Source organism: Pleurodeles waltl, chromosome 5 (genome assembly GCF_031143425.1).
Source record: "Pleurodeles waltl isolate 20211129_DDA chromosome 5, aPleWal1.hap1.20221129, whole genome shotgun sequence".
Lineage (NCBI taxonomy): Eukaryota > Metazoa > Chordata > Amphibia > Caudata > Salamandridae > Pleurodeles > Pleurodeles waltl.
Genome location: NC_090444.1, coordinates 514,899,200 through 514,922,428, shown reverse-complemented (window position 1 = coordinate 514,922,428; position 23,229 = coordinate 514,899,200). Strand labels below are relative to the sequence as shown.

The window sequence follows — 23,229 nt, the reverse complement described above, 5'->3', positions numbered from 1 at the left end:
GGAAGGCTCACAAGGATGGGCGGAGTGGCCCAGAAGAGTTGGGCTGCTATTGTACAAATTGAGAAGTACAAAATCTATACAGTGGTGCTAGCTCTCTGAAACAGTGGAAGCAAGGTAAGTCTTCTTTTACCACATTCAGCTAGATTACAACTCAGGCTTACTAAATGAAGGTATGCTTGTAAGGCTCTGCCTCAGTTGTTAGGTTTTTCTTCACCCCGATGTACAGGATGTGGAAAAACCTGACACAGCTTTACTGAGCGGACAAATTGCATGAGACCTTTAACAGGCAAGTCTCATTTTTTTTTGCAAACATAGTTTATTAGCATTCCTCAGTAGTCAATTCATGACTGTTATTTAACATGCCTTTTATGCACCTGAAGGGCAATGGAAGCCAGGTCTCATGCCAGTCTAACTAGGGAAAGCTTACAATGCTTCCCCTGCTAAAAATACGTAAAGCTTCCCCTTTAATCCCCTATTGTCCACAACACTCTCCCTCCCCCTACGCCCGACCTGCATACACTTACCACCTTCTTAAAGCAGTAAAATCTCTGAGCAAGTGGTAAATCTGTGTTTAAGTCACCCTAGGACCATGTAACTTGAATTGTTATCCACTACTAATAATGAAAGTTGATGCTGTTTGAGAGAGAATTCTAGAAGACAAGTAGGATACCTCCTTATGTAAACTAGAAAGAAGATGGGTCTGTAATATCCAACAAAAGTATTGGACTCACATGGAGGGGTAAGGACAGAAGAGTAAAACAAAATAAGCCGATCTGCTCTTGCACTGCTGGGGCAGCTACAGACCTAACGCTTGGTCACTCATCCTCGTATGTGCATTGTATCTGTCTGGCTAGGGTCTGAACCATGACCCTAAAAACTCTCACCCAACTACTGCTCATCAACCTTTGAGACCTCGAGAGAGGCTTTTTTAGTGTGAATCCTCACTCAGTTTGTCTTCCTTTGACGTAGTAGGAGTATGTATGCTTTTTAAAGATTGTGCAGTTTCTGCTCATGTTGCCACCCTTGTTTGGTCTTCCACTTCCTTCATCGTTCATAGGATGCATTTTGTCAGGAGCAGGCATGTATCTTTGCCTTAAAGAAATGTATGACTGCTGCTCAAGTCACCAATTCCAATTCTTGTACTTCTGGCATCCTTGTACCCGTTCAACCCCACCTCTGCTTGGCCTGTGTTTCCATATGGATTACTGGGCCTACTATGAATGCCCCCTCTTTTTAGGTTTACTCACAATGAGTATTCTGCTGCCCTTAAACCCAGGTTGGTGCCTTGGAGAGGTCTCTCTGTGTGTTAGTCCTTATTTCAGTTATAATTTGTGTGTCTTGCTCACATAACCTCACCCATCACACTGCCAGGTGCTGTATCCCGTAGCAAGATAACCACACCTCCACACCTCGGAAGTCATCACTCAAAACACGAAAACACTTCCCAGGTAGGCTCAAAACAAAATCAGTGTCCTTCCAATCACACACCATATACGGTGTAGCTTAGTATGTGTGTGTTAAGGCTTTAGCGTCCCTCATAGGGATAGAAAGGTCTGTACGAATACTACAATGCAATACAATAGCCATAAAGTACAACACACAGATCGTCCATGAAATCAAGATAGAACTAGGCACATCCACCCAATGTTGTTTTGCTACTGCACCCACCTGAACATCACTGTTTCTTCCAACCACTTGGAAACAACACACACAAAATATGAACAGAACAAATTAGAGATAACGTTTGCCGTAGACACACAACAGAGCCCCGTTCTACTGTATAGGTGTATACCAATGAGCTCACATCATAAAATATACTGTCTCATACAGAACATATTAGACATAACACTGTATATATATCCATCATAGCTCAGAGATTCCTTATAGCTGGATTTCACTAAGATTACAACACCACTCTACTCTCCACAAAAACAATGCAAGGCTGCAGTAGCCCATAATACATCAAACCCCAACACCCAACTAACATCTTGCAGTTAATATGGCAAAGAGGTAGTGTGAATCATTAGCAGGACACCATAATTGTACCTACTTTGGTGCTCACAGTCTACTAGATGCGCAGTGCACATACCTGTCTAATCAGATGACACGCACCTTAGTTGAAAACAATATCCAAACCCACTCATCAAACACTTCTACCCACAAAAAGATTAATGAGTCATGCACATGGAAACAGCAAAAAGAGCACACCTACACTACTTATGATTCTATCCAAACAACCAGACTCCATTCTGAGATGGAATCCTCTAGATCATGGTGTAAAGGTACACAGTCTGACAGTGCAAGCTATGGGCACAGTTGAAACTTCTTTAACACAAAATGACATGATCATGAAGTAAAATGCTCTTCAATACACATAACATCATGAACATCTCCAATTTTTTTTTTTTTGAGTTAATCAGATTACAGTGTTCCTTGCTGACCCGGCCGAATGGTTGTAGGTAGAGACATGTGTATCAAGGAAACTGATAAATACAGTTAAACCATAAAAATGATTTTCCGGACATGTAGGACACTCGTGGTAAATCCTCCAGATACATTCAGACCTTCAAGAAACAGTGGGACGGAGACCTGGATAAATTAAGCGAAGACAAGTGATGTGCGGAAAGGCAGTTTTAGCCAAGCTCCAATAGATTCAGTCTCATTATTTGCATAAAGCATTTATTCAACGAAGACTGTTGTAGAGGAAAAAACGCGGCCACTTCACAAACTTTCTGGGATGCCTCAAGGAGCTGAGACATTTCTTCAACTCTGTTTGGATCGCCAAAGTGATCCATAACATTTTGTGGTGGTTGCAAGGGGGGTGACAAGGGTACTGGACTGGGATTTAGAGTTGTGACCAAAGCTGTCTCTTTTGAGTTTTGTTAAAAGCTTAGAATTGACCAGAGGTGCTAAAACACTGCCAGCCATGGGGCCAGTCATAGCTAATAAAGAAAGCAAAGCACTATAAAGGTAAAAGAGACACTACTGTGGCGGGGGTGGCTATGCAACATGATAATGGAAGGCCTATTATATCAGAAAAGAAGTTCCCCTAACAATATGTGAAAATGTGTTGCGGGCATGGCAGAGTATTTTAAACTGACCTTGCAGTGGAGTCAATTTATATCTTTATGGTTCAGTTTTATGAACCATGTCTAACATATGACTCATACGAGACGTGTGGGAGAAATACTATGAACGTGCTTGGGCTTTGTGTGGGCTCCGGTCGTGTAGTGACTGAACATCTTTCTTAATTTACTGAAGCTATTTTAGTTAGTTGCTGTTGTGTGTGTTTTATGTAAAATGGCAGTAGAAAGTATTGGTGTAATTGCTATATTATGTTATGTTAAAGAGTTTTTTTTTTAGGATGCACTGTCATCTAAAGTTCTCTTGATGCTAAAATGGTTGAGGAAGCGTAACTAACTCATGCAGTATTTGCAAAATGGCTCTCTTGCTGATGCTATTCGGATACATGACCATTTTGTGTATACATTGTTGTGGTGGGTTTGGGTGTTCTGTTTTTTTTTTTTTTTTTTTGCAAGAAAAATATTGATCAAGAGCTAATTTTGATTCCCTTTATACCCTTATTTAAAGGATTGCCTGTGGATTCCTAAATGCACAAAGTTTGGATGGTTCCTGCCCTATTCCCCTCCAGACAATGAATACAGCGCCTGGAAGCGACATTATATTGCCTGTGCAACCAGCCTGGATTACCTAACCCCACGAGAGGCTGCAGAAATCTATGGAACTCTCAATGAATCCACAGAGGCCAGCGAAGAGCAAGAGGAAAAGCAAAGAGAAAAATTGCTGCGAAAAATGTTACGGGAGAGATTAGCCCTACATAAAAGTAAGTAGTATTTAAAAAGTGTTTTTTCCTCCATTGTTTGATCCACTCTAATTTTACACAGTGCTTAAGTTGTTATAGAACTATAATTGCAGGGTCCCTAAGTTTTTCTTAGAAGCCAGTCACCTGCATTGCCAATTGTCAGCTTGCGGAATATGAAAGCTGCCTATTCTCAATTCCTTCTCATTACTTTTTCTATCATCAACCTATACTTCCTTTCTCTCTATTGCACCCCTCCACATTCTGTTTCATTGCTGCTTTCTGTCTTTGTCACTGTATTCCTATCTTTTTCCTCCTCCCTTCCCCCTTCCCCTTTTATAACTTTTTCTCTCTTGCTCTGTTAATGAAAAAAAAAAGTCTCTGTCCACAAACATGAGTGCTAGTGCCCACCACCTGCAAGCCTAGGCACAAATTAAGAACTAATTATGTTTTAGCTCATATCAGTACTTTAAAAAGAAATGGTATGCATACATTTCCGAACAATCTCACTTTGCTTGCGCTTCGCGTTGAGCATGGTAACAACAAATGCTGTAAGCATAGATGAAAAGATCCCCTTCTCAACAAAGCTGACCAAAGAAATATGCTTTGAAAGAACAATATCCTATTATGAATAGCTATCATATATTCACTTCTTAAATGTACTATTAGGAATATAATTTATTTAGCACTTTTTAAACTTAGAAGTGTATATACTTTTGTAATGTTTCATTAGTGAAGAGCTATATAATTCTGGGACCCGACTGCCAAAAGCTGTACGAAGCCGTGGCAGTAGGTGAACTATACAAATGTTTGTGAATTTTCAAAAGGACACAGCAATACAGTTTGCTGGCTACTTTATTTGCCCTCTGGTACTTCTGTATCTGGTATTTGTATCTGTGAGAACCTATTTCCAGTTTGCAGCAGAACCAGAAATTGGTTCTAAAAATAGTTAAAATATAATTTTGCCCAGAACTGCTGGGCCTGTGGATCCTACTTCCACTTGCAGGTAGAGAAGCTTACTGTAGTTTTTCAGTGTGTCTTGGAATCTATAGTCATGGTGTACTTTTTAATGTGCCCTTCCATTGCTGTGGGTTAGTGTTCCATTTACATCTGGTACTTAGGAGAGGAAAGACTGTGTTGTGATTGAGAAACTTCTGCTCGTTCCTTTAGAATCTGGCACAATGTTTTATACACAAGCATAATATTGTCAAGGAGTGGTTAAATTGGCAAACGTCTACGTGTGTTACCATTTCTGACTCAGCAGGGAGACCCCATTCATTTGCGTCTCTTCCTGAGGTAACCAGGCACACACTAATGGAAGATCACAAAAATCATACTGCAAGGACTTAAACATTGCTCTTTTGTTTAGTTGTGCCTTAGATTGCTAGTCCTCCTTTTGACTGTCATAAACTGACCTAAAGAGACAACAATGCCCCAAGCAACCTGTGTTGTCTGTGACTCTTTCTCTGCCAGAGCGAGGTGACTGGAAAGTAATTGAAGTTATCAACAATGACCTAGACACCAATTCACTTGAGGAAGATGTCACTTTTCAAAGTTTGAGGCTCCTACCACAGAGTACATGTTTATTGAGCTCTTCTCTGTGGTATACAGTAGGAATAATGTTTCTTGTTAGGCGTGGAGACTTCTAAGCAGCTAGTGTTAATTAAGGAAGGATATGGTGTAGAGTCCAGTCAGAGCTTTGGATTAGGAGTTCCACTTGCATGTGTAGAAATGTCTCCATACTACTCCTCTCCTGTCACTTAGGTGAAAAGTGACAACACTATTATTCTGGTTTTTGATGGGAAGAGACTTATCTCTACATCACAAAACAGGAGCAGTTACAGGCAATTCCTTTTCCAACGACCATTCAAATCTTGATGGCGTGCATTTTTTTCTAAAACACTGGGTCCTTCCTTTTTTCACCAGGAAGGCTAGATTTTTCTACAAGATAAAGACAGTATTTATCTGCACTAAATTGTCCGAAAAACGTAAACATCTAATCAGTATAGTCAGGGCTCCAAAACCTATGAATTGTTTCTCTCAGCTTTGATAAGAATAGTTGACAGGATTACAGCAGGCTTGGTATAATGCCAATGTTTTGCCTATTTATGGTCCTTTGCTTTGTTTGGTGTAACTCATAGTCCTTATCAAGCTCACACTGACCCTGCTCGTAAAATGGTAACTGGATTGTGTTTGGCGAAGATAAGACCTTCCTTTTCCTGCCTTGAAAGGAGGGTGCTAATGATTTATTGCTTGGCTTTGTCCAGAAGCTGGAGCACACTTAAGTTGTGACAGACACCTGTCTCTATCTCCATGGCTTTACCCAGAGGTTGTAAATGAATATAGATATTGTTTGTTCCCCCATCCAGTCATCAGCTGGGGTTTGTGCATGTTAAGTAGGACCAGGAGAGTTAAGAGTATGCTATTTTCCCTAGTACATTCCAGCCTCCCAAACAGATTGTGTATCATCAGATGATTTAGGGAGGCTGCTCCAGAAGTCATCTGCTGATCCACGTCCATTGATACAAATAGTCGATAAAGAAGGATCTGGGCAGTTGACTCCATCTATGCAATAGGCAAAAAAACAGTGACGTCTGTCTTGGCCTTTTGCAGACAAACACAAGAAGCAGCAGCCACAGAGGAAAAGCCAGTAAACATTGCTATTTTTCAAACCTATTTCACGACAGTTGGTTGCAATAGAGCTTTTGTTTCTTTGTATCCATTACAGACATTGAGATGATGAAATTGGTTTTACAGTCGTTACAATTAATATCTGTAAGGACATGAATTGATCAGGAGTGTAATGCCAACCGTCTTTATCATTATGGAGAGATAGCAACACAAATGAGATCTCTTGTGACATCACATTACACATCATATGACAATACTATTTACATCTTTGATAACATTGATTCTGGCGTTTTTGTTTGGTGCATAGCTTCACAGCTGGTCTTCCTAGCACGATTAAAATGCAGACAATAGCTATTTTTCAAATCTGTCCACTTGTCTTATTTCCTTAACTAACACTTTGAGCCGCTGGGCACGCTCTGTCAATGAGTTCTTGGTGTGAGACAACAGTGAAGGATGTGGCCTAAGCCCACAACTTTCACTGAGAGCCAGTTTGATATGGTTGAAGGCCATGCTCAGCAAATTCTCGTGCCCGGGGATTGTGCACAGTTTGTGGGTTTTGACCACAGCTTGCACACAGAACCCATAAGCATTGCCAAACGCCATGCCCACCAGACACAGAGAAAGGTGAGACAAATGGTACGCGCTTGTCCTAAAACAATCTCTTAATATTTTGTTTAAGTGGTGTCATGGTTCATCCAAAGAGTCAAAACAAAATTAATCAGTTATGTTTAACCTACATTGTGAAATGTATTCCTTAAGCATGATAGAAAGCACATAAAAGGTTAGCATTTTTTAATGTGCATACTTTCAAGAGTTCAAAGTTATGGATGGAAAGAACTGTGTGTTTCAATGTGGATTACTACCAGAATATTGTTTCACTATTTCTCATGCATTGAATTTTGATCTCTGCTTCTTAATGTAACTCAGAATACACCATGATTAAATAACAATATCTCTGCTGTTTTACGTTCCTTTCAGAGGAGTTATTCAATTCTCGGCCTCCGTGGATGAGTAGAACCGGAAATCTCACACTCCTGAAGTCCAGTTTGCAAGCAAGTCACTCTCCAGTGGTTGCTGACCAGACTGCCCTCAGAGAAGCCCTGTGGTTACTTGGGGTAATTATTGAATCAATTGAAATTCAACTCCTCCTCGTATTCTTCTATAGATTCACTTATATATCACAGCAGATGTGAGAGAAGTATGAGGTATTTGTCAGTGACTGTGGCCAGGTGATTCTTAGAAACTTGTAGAACGCAGATATGCAGCCATTCTCTGCATAGGGAAATCAGCAGTCACGCCTCATCCTAGTGGTCTCACTTCCTTATCAGCTTGTGATAGGTGCAATGGTTTGACAATGGACAGAGAGCTCCATTACTTGCAATAGGAATCTGTTCTCTACGGTCTGGGTGCCGCAATGGAGTCCTTGGATACGGTGAAGGCAGAGTCAGCAGAAGTTCTCCATCTTCCTTTGTGGTAGTCACAGAAACAGGTGCTCAGGTGAGTTTTCCATGATGAACAAGGTCATTAGTTGAGCTGGAAGGCTGGGAGCCACATGGGTTCACGCAGGTAGGTTCTGTCATGCTTCACTGGGCAAACTGCTTCTTCTGGGCCACTTTTCTCCTTGACTGGTTCACTGGCCTTCTCCTCCTCAGGCAGAGAGCTCTTATGGACAAGGCACTCTCCTTCTCCCCTCTCAGCACGTTTTAGGCTCCCAGGTCTCTGGCAGTCCCACTGCTTGTCCACCAGGGCATGCAGTTTCATGTCATATTCCTTGGCCCCTTGGAGACTGGCTATCAGTGATACAGGCCTTGATCACAGTGTGGAAATAAGCATCACTCCTGTTGAATTGGGATTACCAGGCTAGTACAGGCTTCACACTAAACAGCTGTTCACACAAAGTAAAGCTGTTGTCATTCTGTGCAATCCTTCCATCATCATCTTTGTGGCTGATCTTCTGAAGTGTTTTCATGTTACTGCAGGTCTAAGCCCTGGCAGCTTACTTTATTACAAAGTGACAGTCTGCACTGTGTCATTATGGTTCAGCCGCACTTTATATTGAGAAGGCATTTTTTGATTTATCTATAAACGTGTTGCCCCTTCGATGGATCATTTGACAGCCACAATGCATAATCCGCTAATTTGTGGCATTCAAGTCTTTCTGCAGATCTGTGCACCAAACCCGCTGCCTGCGCTCTCCTCCGTGTGTAGATAACAACAGCTGTGCATGGTCAAAGGCTGTGCACAGCAGGGATTGGCCTCAGACCCTGCACCCTACCCCCAGGTTGGACCAACCCCGCTATCCAAGTACTTCAGCTGTGCGCTTCAAACTGCATTGTCTTGTCTTTTTTATTTTAATTTCTTTGGGTACCAAGGTACTTTTGCAGTTCCCGAATCCTGTAATGGTCGCTGCAGCATTCTGCTGAGATGTTGCAGCTAGCCTTTCAGATTGCGAGGTACAATGGTACTGTCTTGGGGACTGTGGTATCCTGATGGCTGGGGATAAAAGGCTCCCTCAGCCAATAGGATTAGAGTATTTTTTTACATTTTCAGTACCGCAGGAGTCCTGCAGTACATGTCTGTGTAAATATCACTACGTTTTTTACATGAGTAGCCGTTTCATGACCACCTTTCTAAAACTTCTCAGACACTAATAAACGGATTTAGACCAAATTTTAAAAAGCACCCTTTCTAGCTTTCTACGAAATTTGATCTAGTTCCTTTCAGTCATTTCTGTCGGTATCAGATACAAACCACTAAATGGGACAAGGATCTAAGGTAGACATCACAGACTCCAAATTTGGTTCTACCTAAACACAAGGCAAAGCTGGGTTTGTTTAAAAATTGCCCTCACCCATTTATCGTGGCATGCTTATTCGTCGGGCTTTGCTTCAACATCCCTGCAATGCCAACATCGGGGATGGGGCAATAGGGAAGGGGATTTGTGGCAATACAACACAAACATATGGGGACCAACTGTGTGGAACACAAAACAGTTAAAGCTACCGCATAAGTCTCCACATGTAATTGTATTCCTGGAAACTCTGTATAGGATTAAAAACTACTGTGTTGGTGATACTGTGGAATCATTACACAATCACCCCTCAAATCTCCTGCTGTTTCGGCATGTTTCGGACTGTCATCATTGCCCCTATGGGTAAGGTGGCTTTCCTGAGGACATTAGATCCCCTTCTGAAAAACACCCCCTCTCTCGCTGTGCTAATGAACTATCAAAAAAGAACAGGGTGGTTTGGGCTAAATAGTCCCTTACCAGAACACACTCTAAAATTTTCTGAAACAAAGAGAGACAAAGCACAAGCTCATAAATATGTACAGAATACAAACCCAGATTTTGCTACAGTGTGTGGCAAGTGTGCCCATACAGTAGTTCCACTGAAACAGGAGTCTGGTCCATCCAGTAACGAAGCCCGCTCTCAATATTGTACTTTTTATTATTGTGCTCCAATTCATAGCCTAAACCTTTTGGAGGCCATTACATACGAGCTTGCAACTCCCTCACCTTCACACATCAATCCATCCACAGATTGGATTACCATCATCTTAAATCTTAAACATCTCGCCTGAGGCTGTGAAAGTTTAGACAACGTTTAATATGCATGTGCTTACTGTGTTTCATTGACCAGTTGGCAAAATTGGAGACCTGGTGGAAGTGCCCCCCTGTAGTCAAACACTAATTCCCAAAAATATAATCTGTCATGTCATCACAATCCTGTGGCACATCTCTGAAAACCACAAACGTCCTTCACCATCATAAAGGGAGAGTCATGAGTGTTATAAAAGGGCCGCCCCCCTGGTACTGCCCACCCGACCTGTCTCACAATCGAGGTCGGTATAGAAACAAAAGACCCCCGCAGGAATCCCACTTACTTCGTCAAGGGACCAGTGCCTCCTTCAAACGGCACTTGCGGTTCCGTGCAGGTACCGGATTTGCAGAGGTCTGCCCTCATTTAACTTGTGCGACCCTACATCACGCGGTTCATCGCCTTGCCTCACAGGACCACAGCCGTGGTTCTAACTCAGGTCCTATGATGTAAGGGTTGTGTCTTTGGCGGCCATCTTAAAGGTAGCTCCGGATGTGGGTCCAACTCATAATGATAATAATGAGATTTGCGTCCATCTTAAAGTGAGCCCAGAGTCTAATCATTTCTGAGTGAATCCATTTAAAAGCTAGCCAATGATACCCTGCACTCTCTTGTCTTATGGTTGTGTCGAAATAGACTATGATATGTGATCACTTGAGTGATCATTTTGAGTTTAAAAAACTTTTACCTGACCAGTTGCTATTCCACAAACAAACCAAGGCCAGGCAACAGACCACTGTGTCGTACATATTTATGGGGGCATAGACTACATACAATGATACTCCCCTTACAGTCATGTTGCAGATTATTGTTTCTCTTGAGGGAACCCCTATGGAACAAGCCAGTCGTGCGCGGCAATGTCTGTCTGGATGATTGAGTGCGTGTGCTGCAATCATACATAAATAGTGTTCCTCCACAACATGTTATTGAGTCCCTCAGGGCTTACACATTAGTGTATCTTATGTTGATCCTCAGAGAAAACTATGTAGGCCCCTCAGGGGGTATTTTCCCTGAGTATGGAGTCTAATGCCAAGGATTCAGTTGGCTCAAAAAAATCACTGCTCTTCGACTTGTTCGCATGATATTAGAAGGGAGATATTTGTATCCTAGAAATATTCTTTGTGCCCTCCTACTGATTGAAGCCCCTCATTCCGCTAAAGTGGAACAGTTTATTCTAGGGGGTTGAATGTATCCGGGCAGGATAACAGATAAATCAGATTGGATGAGAGCTAGGGAAACCAAAATGCATGTTCCATTCCTTCAAGCTTGCTGTCACTGCAGACCATTCAATTGGTGCCTTGGTATATCATGGTTAAGTCTCCCCTTCATGGCTGTGGATTCTGTAAATCCACCTTTGCTCACGTTTAAAAAAGGTATTCCTTCACCTCCCTAATATTGGGTGGAATAGTGGGTTTGTCCAGAACTGTCCAGATCATGTCCTCTGCGCACTGTGTTTCTTTTCTAAATAGTGGGTTGTTAATTAAGTCATTGCCTTCCTGCACCTTATGTTACTTATGTGTTCCATTATCCTTATCATTATTATCCTAGTAGTTATCCTGATGTATAGAAGATTGCACGGATACCGGATTAGGTAAATGATGTTCTTCGAGTTACAGTTAGTGTTTCATTTGAATCCAAGGCTATATCAGTCCCACATCCATTGATTTGGTGCTGCGTGTAAGAGGGCACACATTGCAAGAACCACATGCTGTGTGGCCTCTCACCAGAGGCAGCTCCCACATTTTTTGTTCTTTCACAGGACCCTCCTCCTGAGGTCTGGTATGGACCAACATGTTACATAGGCTGGCACTCTTCCTGAAGGAAAGCATTGGTTTCAAGGTTCAGACTGCTGGAGTTTTGAATGTGCCAGTTATTCATAATAACATGTTTAACTAAATTAGAGGCCGCTCTGAAGGTGGTCACACAGATAGGTCTGTCTGTTTTTGGTCTCTCTCTCTGCTCTAGTAGGATCTCACTGTTGCAGTTCTTTGCTCTCTTCTGTGCTCTTCGTACGACCCTGGGCGGATAGTCCCTGTTGATCAATTTGTTTTCCAGTCTCTGTGATATTTGCTTAAAATCGCTCAATTCAGAGCGTTATCTCTGGAGTCTTAGAAACAGACCGTAGAGCAGGTTCTCTCTAAGTGCTTTATGATGAAAGCTCTTACAAGAAAGAAGGCTGCTCCTCTCTTTTGGTTTATGGTATGCCTTTGTACATACACTCCCCATCTTTGGCTTTGTTTCTAGATTCAGGAATGGCAGATACTCCTTCATAATTGTAGATGTCAAAAACAGAAGAGGATTCCTGCAATTTAGCCACTCCATGAATTGGTCCAGGGACTGTTGCCCCCCCCTCCAGATCAGTAAGATGTCATCTATGAAGCAGAGGCCAAAGTCTGATATGGTTGTTTCAAGGTCTTGCCTGTTCAAAGATAGTTATTCTCAAATTCTGCCACATATAAGGAGGCCAGACTAGGTGCAAATGTGCTTCCCATTGATGTTCCATGGGTCTGCAAATAAACTGCCCTTGGAATTCAAAAAAGTTCCTGGTCAGAGCTATGCGTGCTAGATCTAATACAAAGGGCCTTGGAGTTTTAAAATTCCACTCCTGTTTGTAAAGGACTTCCTCAATTACTCTAAGGGTTTCCACCTGAGGAATATTCGTATAGAGGGATTGAATGTCTAGACCCACCAAAAAATCATGATCAGGGTCGAATTCCATGTCCTTAATGAGGTTCAAGATTGTCCTGGTGTCTTTCTCATAAGAATCACGTTTAGGAACAGTGATTTGAGGGAAACCAATCTCAAAATTGTGACAGGGGTTCCAGTATTGACCTAATCACTTACACTATAGGGCACCCTAGGGGTGGGCTAGTGGGTTTATGTACCTTTGGAAGAATGTAGAAATATGGAATCACCAGCTTATCCTTACACAGGAAAGCCCCTTCATTCTGTGGGATCCACCCCGGGCTGACTGCCTCATTAACTAGGGTCTTATTTCTTTCTGTATCTTGTTTGTGGGATCCACTCTTATCATTTTGTAGTTACGATTGTCTGACAGAAGGTGCAAACATTTCTGATTGTACATCTCCCTGTTCAGGATGACTATTGCTCCTCCTATATCAGCAAGTTTTATGATAATATTGGGGTTCTCATTCAGCTCCCAAATGGCATCTTCCCCAGATTTGGAGAGTTTCTTGAAGGGCGTGACAGACACTTCCCTCATTGCGCCACTTAATGGATAACTGCCTGTTCAAAGCTGCTACTTCAGGTGGGAACTGGGATAGCATAGGTGTAAGGGTAGATCTGGGCTGGAAATTGGTGTCACCTTGAGATGTTAGTACCTCATTACGATTCAGAAAGAAGATCCCAAGCGTATTCTTCTGAAGAATTCTGCCAGCTCCTGTCTCAGTTTAAAAATATCTACCATGATGGTTGGGACAAAACCTCTGGCCAAAACTTTCAGCTGGGCAACAGAGAAGGTTGTCTCTGTCAGATTCATGATCAACTTTGACCCTTGCTCGTTCCTGAAAGGAATTCCCAGGCCATGCTTCTTGTGACTTTGGTTCAGGTCTTCCCACTGGACCCGTTGGTCTGTTCTTTGTCTCATCGTTCCTCTCTTCCTGCCTTTCCCTAAAAAAGGTTGCTGATGTTATTGAAAATGGACAGGTTAAATGAGCTGCATATGTGGGAACATAGCTGGCTAGCTATAACCTGGACTCATATGTGGGGTTGAGGGCAGAGGATTGAATACCTGTGGTTGTGTGTATCCCTGCCATGAGCCCCTTCCTCTCCCCCTCCGTAATGATCAGTACTCTGGGTTGCTGCTTTCACTCCCTGAGCTGGAGGTCTCATTTTCCCTCATAGGCTTCGGGCCTCCTTCGTTATTTTCAACCTCTTTTTGTTTGACATACTCGTCAGTGATGTAGGGGTACACCCTTTCTTTTGAGAATCTTTTAAGATTTTTCTGTAATTTGTTAATTTTGGACTGCATTAGAAATTCTTTATATTCAGCCACTTCCTAGTCTCTTCTTGAACATGGTTATCTGTGTTTTAAATGTCTGTTCACTTGTCTGGATTTGTATAAGTAATACATCTGATATTTTTTGGCATTATTGATGATTAAAATTAGCCAATCCTTCATACATTTCCTGCCAATCAATGTCCAATCCTGTCTAAAGAAAGCATCATCCAGGAAGATAAGAGGTTCATTGGTGACTAGAAGACCCTTGGGGTGGCATTAGTTCTCAGATACTCTGTTAGTATAGCCCCATGTAGGATGGTTTTGACCTATGTCCTCTCCAAATCTAACAGAGTTACCCATCCCTTCACCTGGGTTAATTCTTGAGTGATGGTGGTGGCCCACAGCAGGGAAGGTCCTGATAGAATGGATTCTGCTGCATCATCCCCATTCGACAAACCTTGCTCATCTGTCATTTTTCAAAGAGCAAAGTTTTTTATGGAAATTAAAATAGGAAATCACGTTTTCGGAACACCACTTTTTCCCCAACCCTTGCTTGACGATCAGTATCAAACTTTCCATGAAGGAGCTGAAGTATGTGAACTTTCTAATGTTTCGTACAGAGTTGCAAAATTGCTCAAAGAGATTAAGTAAACAAAAAAGCCTTTCCTATACAACGTCATCTAATTGTACCTTTACTGGTGCTTTCACTGTCAGTGTAATGTAAACGTGTTACATTTGATCTCCCCAGGAGTCCCTCCTGTCCGTGACATCTGTGTTATACTCTTCCCCTGCAGCTGTATCACTGACTTGACATGTTCCTCCCACTTACTATCCTGGCCTCTCCCTCCCCCAAGGTTCATAGATTGTCATCTTAAATATTCCTCCATTTGGATCATATCTTATCAAACTGTCTGGGGGCACCCTCTTACCTTGTATACGGTGGCCTCCACCTGCATGCACCAAATCATATTGTGTTTGCCCTTTAGAGCTGTACAATATCTCTTTTGACCGCGATCAGGGCCTTGTTGCAGAACAGTTAATCCTACTTGAATAGTGTAATATCTCCCCATAATCCTACCAGTGTCAAAGGCGTAGTAAGTGTGACCTTATCTTCTACCACTTGTGATATGAAGTGTTTCACTCGCTCCCAGAATATCTGTAATCATGGGCAGCTCCATAGCGTATGAACCAGAGTCCCTGGCTCACCACACCCTCTAAGGCATTGGTCATCACTGGCTCTAACCATCTGTAATAGCCTTTTTTCTGCTATAATTGGCTCTATGTAGAATCTTTAGTTGTGCTAGGCAAAACCTAGCTTTTATCCCGATCTCCATCAGGAAGTGAAACACATCCACCCAGTCTGCCTCCTTCAAAATTCCCAGGTCTAGTTCCCACTTAATTTTTAGTTTGTCTAGGTGTCATTGACAGTTTGTCACAAGTGTTCGGTTTGTACATGAGCTTGCTTGTTTATGTTAGGGCACGGCCAGTATTCGAAATTCCAATGGTGTCTCGTCTGCCACGGTCTCTAGTAAGTCTGTGTAGTCTTTGAGTGTCTGTTTTACTTGTAGGTATCTCAGGAATTGCCCATCTGAGAGTTTGTATCTTGTCTGCAGTTCCGCAAAAAGTACTATCCCATGCTTCACCGATGTGTCCCTGACCTTAGTCAGACCTATCAGGTCTCATTGGTGATCCCCTTCCAGGACCTGCATCTTAGCTAGTATTTCAGCTACCCACAGTAGAGTTTCTAGCATCAGCCTGGACTCCCAATCCATTGCCTTTGTGGCTCCTCCCCACACACTTAGAATCTTGCCCGTTTGAGTTGTGAGTTCCCTGCTACCCCCTCCCCCAAATAGTAGGCCAATTAGCTCACATTGCCCATCACCTCCCTGTCAGCCATGAGCACCAACTCTGACTGAGACGCAAAGGCCCATTACTTTGCCAACAGCAGCGTGGTCACTCAGAAATAGAACTTTAGATCTGGGAGAGCAATCCGCCCATTATAGTGCCCTTTTATAAGGTTATGGTAGGCTGTCCATGGTGCGCCTCCATCCCATAACAGTATATGGGAGGTGGACTCTACTGCCCTAAAAAGTATCCAGCACCTTGTGGGAAGTATTTTGAAGTATGTATAAGAATTTTGGGACTATAAACATTTGGTATAGTGCTGCTCTGCTTAATAGAGGCAGTTTTCTCCACTGAGCTTCGTTTTTCTTGAATTCCTCATATACCCATCCCAAGTTATGCAGATGGAACTCCTGTGTGTCAGTGGCTATATATATATTTATATATATATATATATATATATATATATATATATATATATATATATATATATATATATATGCCTAAATATCATAACCCTTCAGTGGGCCGAATCACTGAGATCTTACCCCTCTCTGGACCCTCTCAGGGGTTGAACAGGTAGATCACCGATTTTCCCAAGCTAATATGAATGACAATGTGGTTCCCAAATATGGTGAGGACTTCCAGTGCCCTTGAGAGGTAACTGTCAAGGTCAGTTGGATATATGAGGATAATGTCTTCATATAAGAAAATTGTGTCACTCCATGGGGGGTTCCAGTTGATCCCCTGTATCAGTGCATCCCTCCTCACCTACTCCGCCAGCAGCTCAACAATGAGCATGAAGAGGGGAGAGTGTGCACCCTTGTCCTGTTCCCTGTCCTAGCAGAAAGTCATTCGAATGAGTGCCATTAACCTTAACACACACACACCATTGAGTCTGTGCAGAGCAGCCTTACCCAAGCCAAAAACTCCAGACCGAGTCCCACTTGCTCAGGGTACTTGTAGGTGAGGCCATTCCAGGGAATCAAATGCATGTTTGGCATTGAGCATGAGCAGGATAGCGGGCTCCTGGATCACTTGCCATCTCTCCAGGCATTCAGACTGTCATCTCAGATTATGTAATGTGGCCCTCTGGAGCATAACCTCAGACTGGTCCAGGTTCACCAATTTGTGAATGACTGTGCTCAGGCAATTTGCCGGTATTTTGGCTAATACTTTAAGCTCTGTTTTAAGCAGGGTGATCAGCATGAGTGCCCCTTGGCTTACCACTTTTGTGATGACCACTATCGTTGCCATCATGAGATCATCTGGGAGACTCCCCTGCCCGCTTGGCATCTTTAAACATTGCTAGCATACGCTTTGTTATTTTTCTCTTCAGGCATTTAAAGAATTCAGGTGGGAACCCATTTGATCTGGTGTCTTCCTTCTCCTTATTTGTGTGATTGCCTTTCCCAACTCCCTTCCTTCTATCTCTCGCTGTAGTTGTGCCCTTTGTTCCTTGTAAAATCATGTGGTAGGCTAGGTAACCCTTGAATTGCTGCTGAATCAATTAAGAGCATATAACTTTAGAGGTCACTAAGGAGTTTTTCAAATTCCTCCATTATCTCCGCACCGTGTATACCACTTCCCCAGTTTCCCAGCAAGTGCCCTGCACCCATCTTTGTCCCTACTTGCCAACCATGCCAGAATCTTCCCCGTCTTATTGCCGAATTTGTAAATGTGGAGTTGCTGAGCCCAGTAGTGTTTCTGCGCCTTGGCATCTACCAATTGCCAATATCGTTCTCTGGTCAGTTCTATTTGTCACACCAGTGAGGGGTCAGGGGCCTCCATATATTCCACCTCCAGTTTCCCGAATATATATTATATCACAGGTCATTGAGCCCCCTTTCTCTTTATAGTACAGATCCACGACCTCCCTGAAAATTGTTTGTGTGTCCCAGTGAGTCAGTTCAGACAGGTCCAGTTTCCATTCCCCTTTCTCCCTGTTCCCTGGAATGGTAAACCTTATCATGGTGAGCGGTCAGATTTCCCCCTAGGTATGTATTGTGTGCCTCGGTAGAGACCCCCCTGTGTCCTGGGGTCTCTGCCAGGGCACACGATGCATACCTCGGGGAAAATCTGTGTCCTGGGAAGCAGTATGTAGTCCAACCTGGACATGACCTTCATCGAGTGGGCCACACATGCATATTGTTTGTCTGTTGGGTGTCCCTCGCCCCAGATGTCCAGCAACCCTAGTGTGTAGTAAAGTTTTCTCACCTATCCCCTTTGCTCATATGAACACTGTGTGTGACTCTGTCCAGGGTGGTGTTCGTTGTCAAGTTGAAGCCCCCACCTATAAGTAGTACGGAATCTGGCATTTGCGCAATCAACTTTCCTAGAGTTATCCTTTTGTAGGCCAGGTGGGAGATACCATGATGCAGCTATCAGTATGAGACCATCCCATTCCTCCTGAATTGCGGCATAACACCCACTTGGGTCTATCCAGGATCTGGTAAGAGTAAGGCGGAAGTAGCGTCTGGCCAGGGTTGCAGCCCTTCTAGATCCCGACAAGAAACCAGAGTGTACCAGGACCTTGAGTATCCCTCTGCACAGGAGGCCGCAATTATTCCCTGCTAGGTGCGTATCTTGCAGGAGTACTAAGTCAGGACTGTACCTCACAATATATTTGGTCACCAGTCCTCTCTTTAGCCAACTGTTGAGACTGGTCATATTCCACAACATCGAGAATGTTTGCCCTCATTGCCTATCCCATGTCTTCCCAGTACACCTTAGTGCACATCCCCTTGATTTAACCTTTCAACTGTTGTGTATCAGAAACCTCAGTTTTGCCCAGTGCCCTCTGCCTCCCACCTCTCCCAACCTCCCTCTCTCTGTGACCTAACACTGCAGGTTTTGAATGACTTGCACCCCCAACTGCCTGAGGTGCCAGAACCCCCACCCCTCTGAACCATCAAACCTCTGTTGTGAGTTATGTTAGTCCAGTAACAGGTGCCATGTGTGGAACTAGCAAATAAATTGTGACTTGAAAGTTTTAGGAAACAAAAACTACATGAGGCTGACTGTCAACCGGTCTTTCCAAAATGGTACTGTCAGTGTCCCCACTTGGAGTGTGTACTTCCTCATTTTTGGACAATCAGGGTCCACTTCCTTGCCTGCCAAATCATGGGTGTGCCACGCCTCCTCTGCCTTATGATCTGGGGTCAATACTTGGTCCTTTTGGGATGCTCCTTGTCTCTCTCTCCCTTCATTGCACCCTGTTGGTCGCCAGCCCGTTTCTTCGGGGATCGTAAAGAACCACTCACTGCTTTCTGCGATTACTCTCAACTTTGCAGGGAACATCATTACATACTGTAGGATTCTCTTTCTTAGTTCTGTGTTGACCCTGTCAAATGTTTGTCTCTGTGTCTGCACCTCCTGCAAATAGTCTGGTGTGGGCTGATTCTCCACCTTTAGTGGGGTATGTATCCAAGTTGATCGTAGAATGGCAATCTGATCTCTGTAGTTTAACACCCTTGCAATTATGGCTCATGGTTTATTTCACAGCCTCTGATACACGCCTTGGACCCAGTCTGCTCTTTCAGTTGCAAAATGTTTGGACGCATCAGTAGGATGCAAAACCTCTTGTATGAATTGTTCCACATAGGACTCCGCAGTAGATCCCACCATTTTTTCCAGGGGTCCCACCCAACGCACGTTGTTTTCGCAGGACCTCCCTTCAGCATCTTCTGCTGTCCTGTGTAGCCTATGAGTTGCATCCTTAAGGATGCCAACCTCCGTCAGCAGCATTTTAAACATGGTAGTATGTTCTGTGATCTCTTCCTCTGCGGATGTTACTCTCTCCACAGTTTTTTTCATATCTGCGCGAATCAGTGAAATGTCTGCTGCCCCACATCCACTTTTACAGAGATAGACAAATACAGCTAGTATATTTTGTGGGCATTGAACCTTTGTGGGTGCACTTACAACATAACCAGTCTCAATCATGTCAGTGCACTTAAATTGTAGTGTTACATTGGACATCAGAGTTTGAGACTATCGTCAGGGGAGGCGGACATGGACAGCCTCGATGGAGATTCCACTGGCCCCAGATCTTCTCCCACTTGCCGGGGCAGCCCCTGCTGTCATACACTACCTTTTTCGAGACCATACACCAATCCATGTCCTGTTTCCATGAATTTAGGAGTGGTGTGACCGTGGGCCCCATGTACGGGCTATGTTTCGTTTTGCAATCATGAGTCCCAGGGTGACCTAGATCTGTTCCAAACGGCCTAAGTCTGTGGCCTCCCAATCATTCAAAAGACACCACTTTAGCGAGAGAGCTAGGCCATCCCACACAGACATCCATAAGGCAAGTCAGCAGAAGGCCTGGGTCACTGGACAGTTCCATATAAAGTGTTACAGGAAAGGTACGTTTGGTTCAGAATTTTGAGTTGCACCAACCTAAATCTTGCACGAATCGCCACCTCCCTAGGGGAGGCAAGTTCTTCCGACCACTCCTCGTCTGTCAGGTCATTCAGGTCAGCCTTGAAGTATCACATCCCTATAACGGAAATTGAAGATATGGGTGATTATTGATCTTGGAGGGGCTCCTGGTCTCAGACGCCCCCCAAAAGATTCGGTGGGCCTATTCCACTGAGAAATATTTGGAGAGTCCCCGGGGTTACATTGTCTTAAGTATAAGGTCCTCTATGAAGAGGTCTGTCGCTGGCCCCTCCGCTCGTTCAGGGACTCACAGGATGCGCACATTATTTTGTCTGGACCTACCCTCACAGTCCTCCAGGTGGGTATCCATGAGTTTGTTGGCGGCTTGCAGGTCTTTAACCTTGGTTTTGAGGGCAGCGATGTTTTGCAGGAAGCCTGTGGTAGATTCTAAAACCTCCTTAACTTTGTAACTCATTTTACAGGGTTCTGCCCTCATTAGCGACACTTCGGTCGTAACAGTGTCAATGCGCGACTCTAGGGGGAACGCATACCCTGGATCGGCTCCATAATATCCTGCAGAATGAAGGTTTCTCCAGCATGGTCTACCTCGGGCACTAGTGGTGGCTCTTCTTGGGACTCAGTGGTTGGTCTCGGGTCTTTCAGCAATGTAAATCTGCCTAGTTATGCTTGTCGTCCACTTCGGGAGCCTTTGCCGCTTGTCATAGTCTATGGATCATCAGGCTTTCACGCCATTCACCGCTGACTGCCTATGGGTGGAATCCACAGCATACGACCTTTTGGGTTTTCACCCGCCAAAGCAGCTATCTCACCGTGCCACTATTCACCTCCAGTTTGACCCTGTGGGGGACCAAAGCACAGCGAGTGCCTGGCACCCATTTAATCTGGCCAGTGCCAGTGGTTGTAGTGCTTTTGCGGCCTCTTCTGGTGCACCAAACAGTATTGGCTTGAAAGAATGGTACCGCCCCAGAGCATGGTCCTAGGAGGTATGTAGCAAATCATGCATAGAGAGCCCGAGCTTCAGCTCTCTGTTCCTGAGGGCCTCTAGCATCACCGTCTTTTTGGTGGCAGGTGACTGCTTGATGAATGTTCTAGGTGCCCGATGTTGCCAGTGGTCACTGGTCCCACCGGTAGGCAATAGATTCCTGGTAGGGCCCCAAAGTTGCACTGGGGGGCCGTTGATCCTGAAATAAGGGCTGCACTCAGCGCGCCTGTTCCTGCCGATCGTACCAGGTCTCAGGGCTGACAGACCCAGTCATGCTGCAAACAGCCCTGCCACTCCGGACTTTGAGTTTGGTTTGTCATGGGGTGTGGGGTATTCACTCTTCTGCAGAAGCTTTATTATGGCGATGTTCCTATTTGCGGCCGGGGTTCCTCCGTCCTGAAGTCTGCACCTTTGCCGATGCTCCTCCTGGAGCTTTCTGGCAACTTCAAGGGGCTTGAGGGGTTCCCACGGACTTACAAGCAACTTGGAATCTTCAGGTTACAGCTCTGGGACAGATTGATGAGCAGATTTTAGAGGGAAACGCTGCTGGTTGTTGGAGCGTGCGCTCAAGTGGCCATCTTCTTTGGCTGCTGGTCACCCGCTCCCTCCCCCCTCCCCCAATATCATTCTTGTTTTTAAGCACCGACTTTGTGTCTGTGATTGCCAACAGTAGGTCTGCAAGTAATGGCAACCATTCGTGAGTCAGCTCTTTTTACGGGCCTGTGGGTCTGCAGCATCTTCCCCTGGTGCCCCCTCCCCCAGCGAAAGACATAGTTACCAAACTTAGCTGCTGAGAGCAGCCTGGGGCCCTTATTTCTCACCATGCCTGCACCCGCTGAGACTGATAGATTGCTGTAGGCACCCACCTGTACTCTGGTGTGTGATCCCCGTGCTTATGGCAACCTTTAGCCAGAGTGTTCCATTCTTTTCTCTCGCGATACCTCAAGGGTCCAAGGGGTGACCCAGTTGCATATGTCCAGCCAGTGTCCCTGCCAGTGACTCCTTGCATGCTGGAGACAAGGACTGGTTGTATCCTCAGCAGAGTAGTTAAGCTACTGTCAACGTGGTGACAGGCGCCCAGTGCTCGCTCACTTAGGGGCCTACCTCATGAAAGCTCACTGGTAAGGGCTCCCCACTCTCCTGTTGTCTCCTGATTGTAACACTTGGAAGCACACCCTCTCTGACTGGGAGCCACCCGACGCTCCCTGTGCCCCCTCTCTGCTGCTCCCTTCTGCAGGCCTACTGGTCTCCTCTCTGTGGTTGCCGCCTCCGATCAGCCAGAGTCAGTGCTGTGGTGGGTGCACTCCACGCTGGAACTATGATGGATACAGACTCAGGTTCTCTTGTGGCTCAGTATCTGCTACCCTACCTCTACACCACTGTTGGTCCACTGTGAGGTTCCTGATTAGGGGCAGCTGGGTGCCATCTTAGTAGCTGTGTAGCCACCTCCTTCTTGGCTACAACAAGGGCCCAAGATCGATTTCTTCCCCCTCTCACCGCACTTCCTCCAGTCTTGCCCTCAGTGGCTCACAGGCGGTGGGGACCTCAGTGCTCAGGATGGCAGCAGATGCATGCCATTGACGGTCTGTGTTGGCCGGAGCTCTGGCAGGTTGCACCATGTTGGATCAGCATGTTGGCCATGCCCCTAGCAGTGGGCACTATTAAGGGCTATCTGTCAGCCTTTTCGGCCTTTCTACATTTCGTGGTGCAAGCATTCTTTGTAAATCATGTGTTGTGGTGATGAGGTTTATCAAAAATTTGACAAACAACCCTCCCTTTGTGTTTCCTCAGTGGGAACTTAATTTGGTCCTATGCAAAAGAGCTTTAAGCCTCCACATTGATCATATAAATGAACATCCCATGAATGACCAGATTTTTGTGGCATTCTCTGGGGCAAAGAAAAGGAAGGTTGCTCAGAAGAAGACCCTGTTAAGTTTGAATGTCTTCTGCATCAAGATTTGCTATGCAATGGCCAAGAGGTTGTATCCAG

General features: G+C 44.5%; 1 protein-coding gene across 1 annotated transcript in view; it reads left to right on the top strand.

Moving 5' to 3' along the window:
* The window catches only part of ECT2L (epithelial cell transforming 2 like), a 502,849-nt gene that overhangs the window by 140,342 nt on the left and 339,278 nt on the right, over positions 1-23,229 (top strand). The window contains exons 5-6 of the mRNA XM_069234316.1: positions 3,592-3,844; positions 7,430-7,566. Of these exons, the coding sequence (XP_069090417.1) occupies positions 3,592-3,844; positions 7,430-7,566 (390 nt within the window). The remainder of the gene's footprint in view (positions 1-3,591; positions 3,845-7,429; positions 7,567-23,229) is intronic.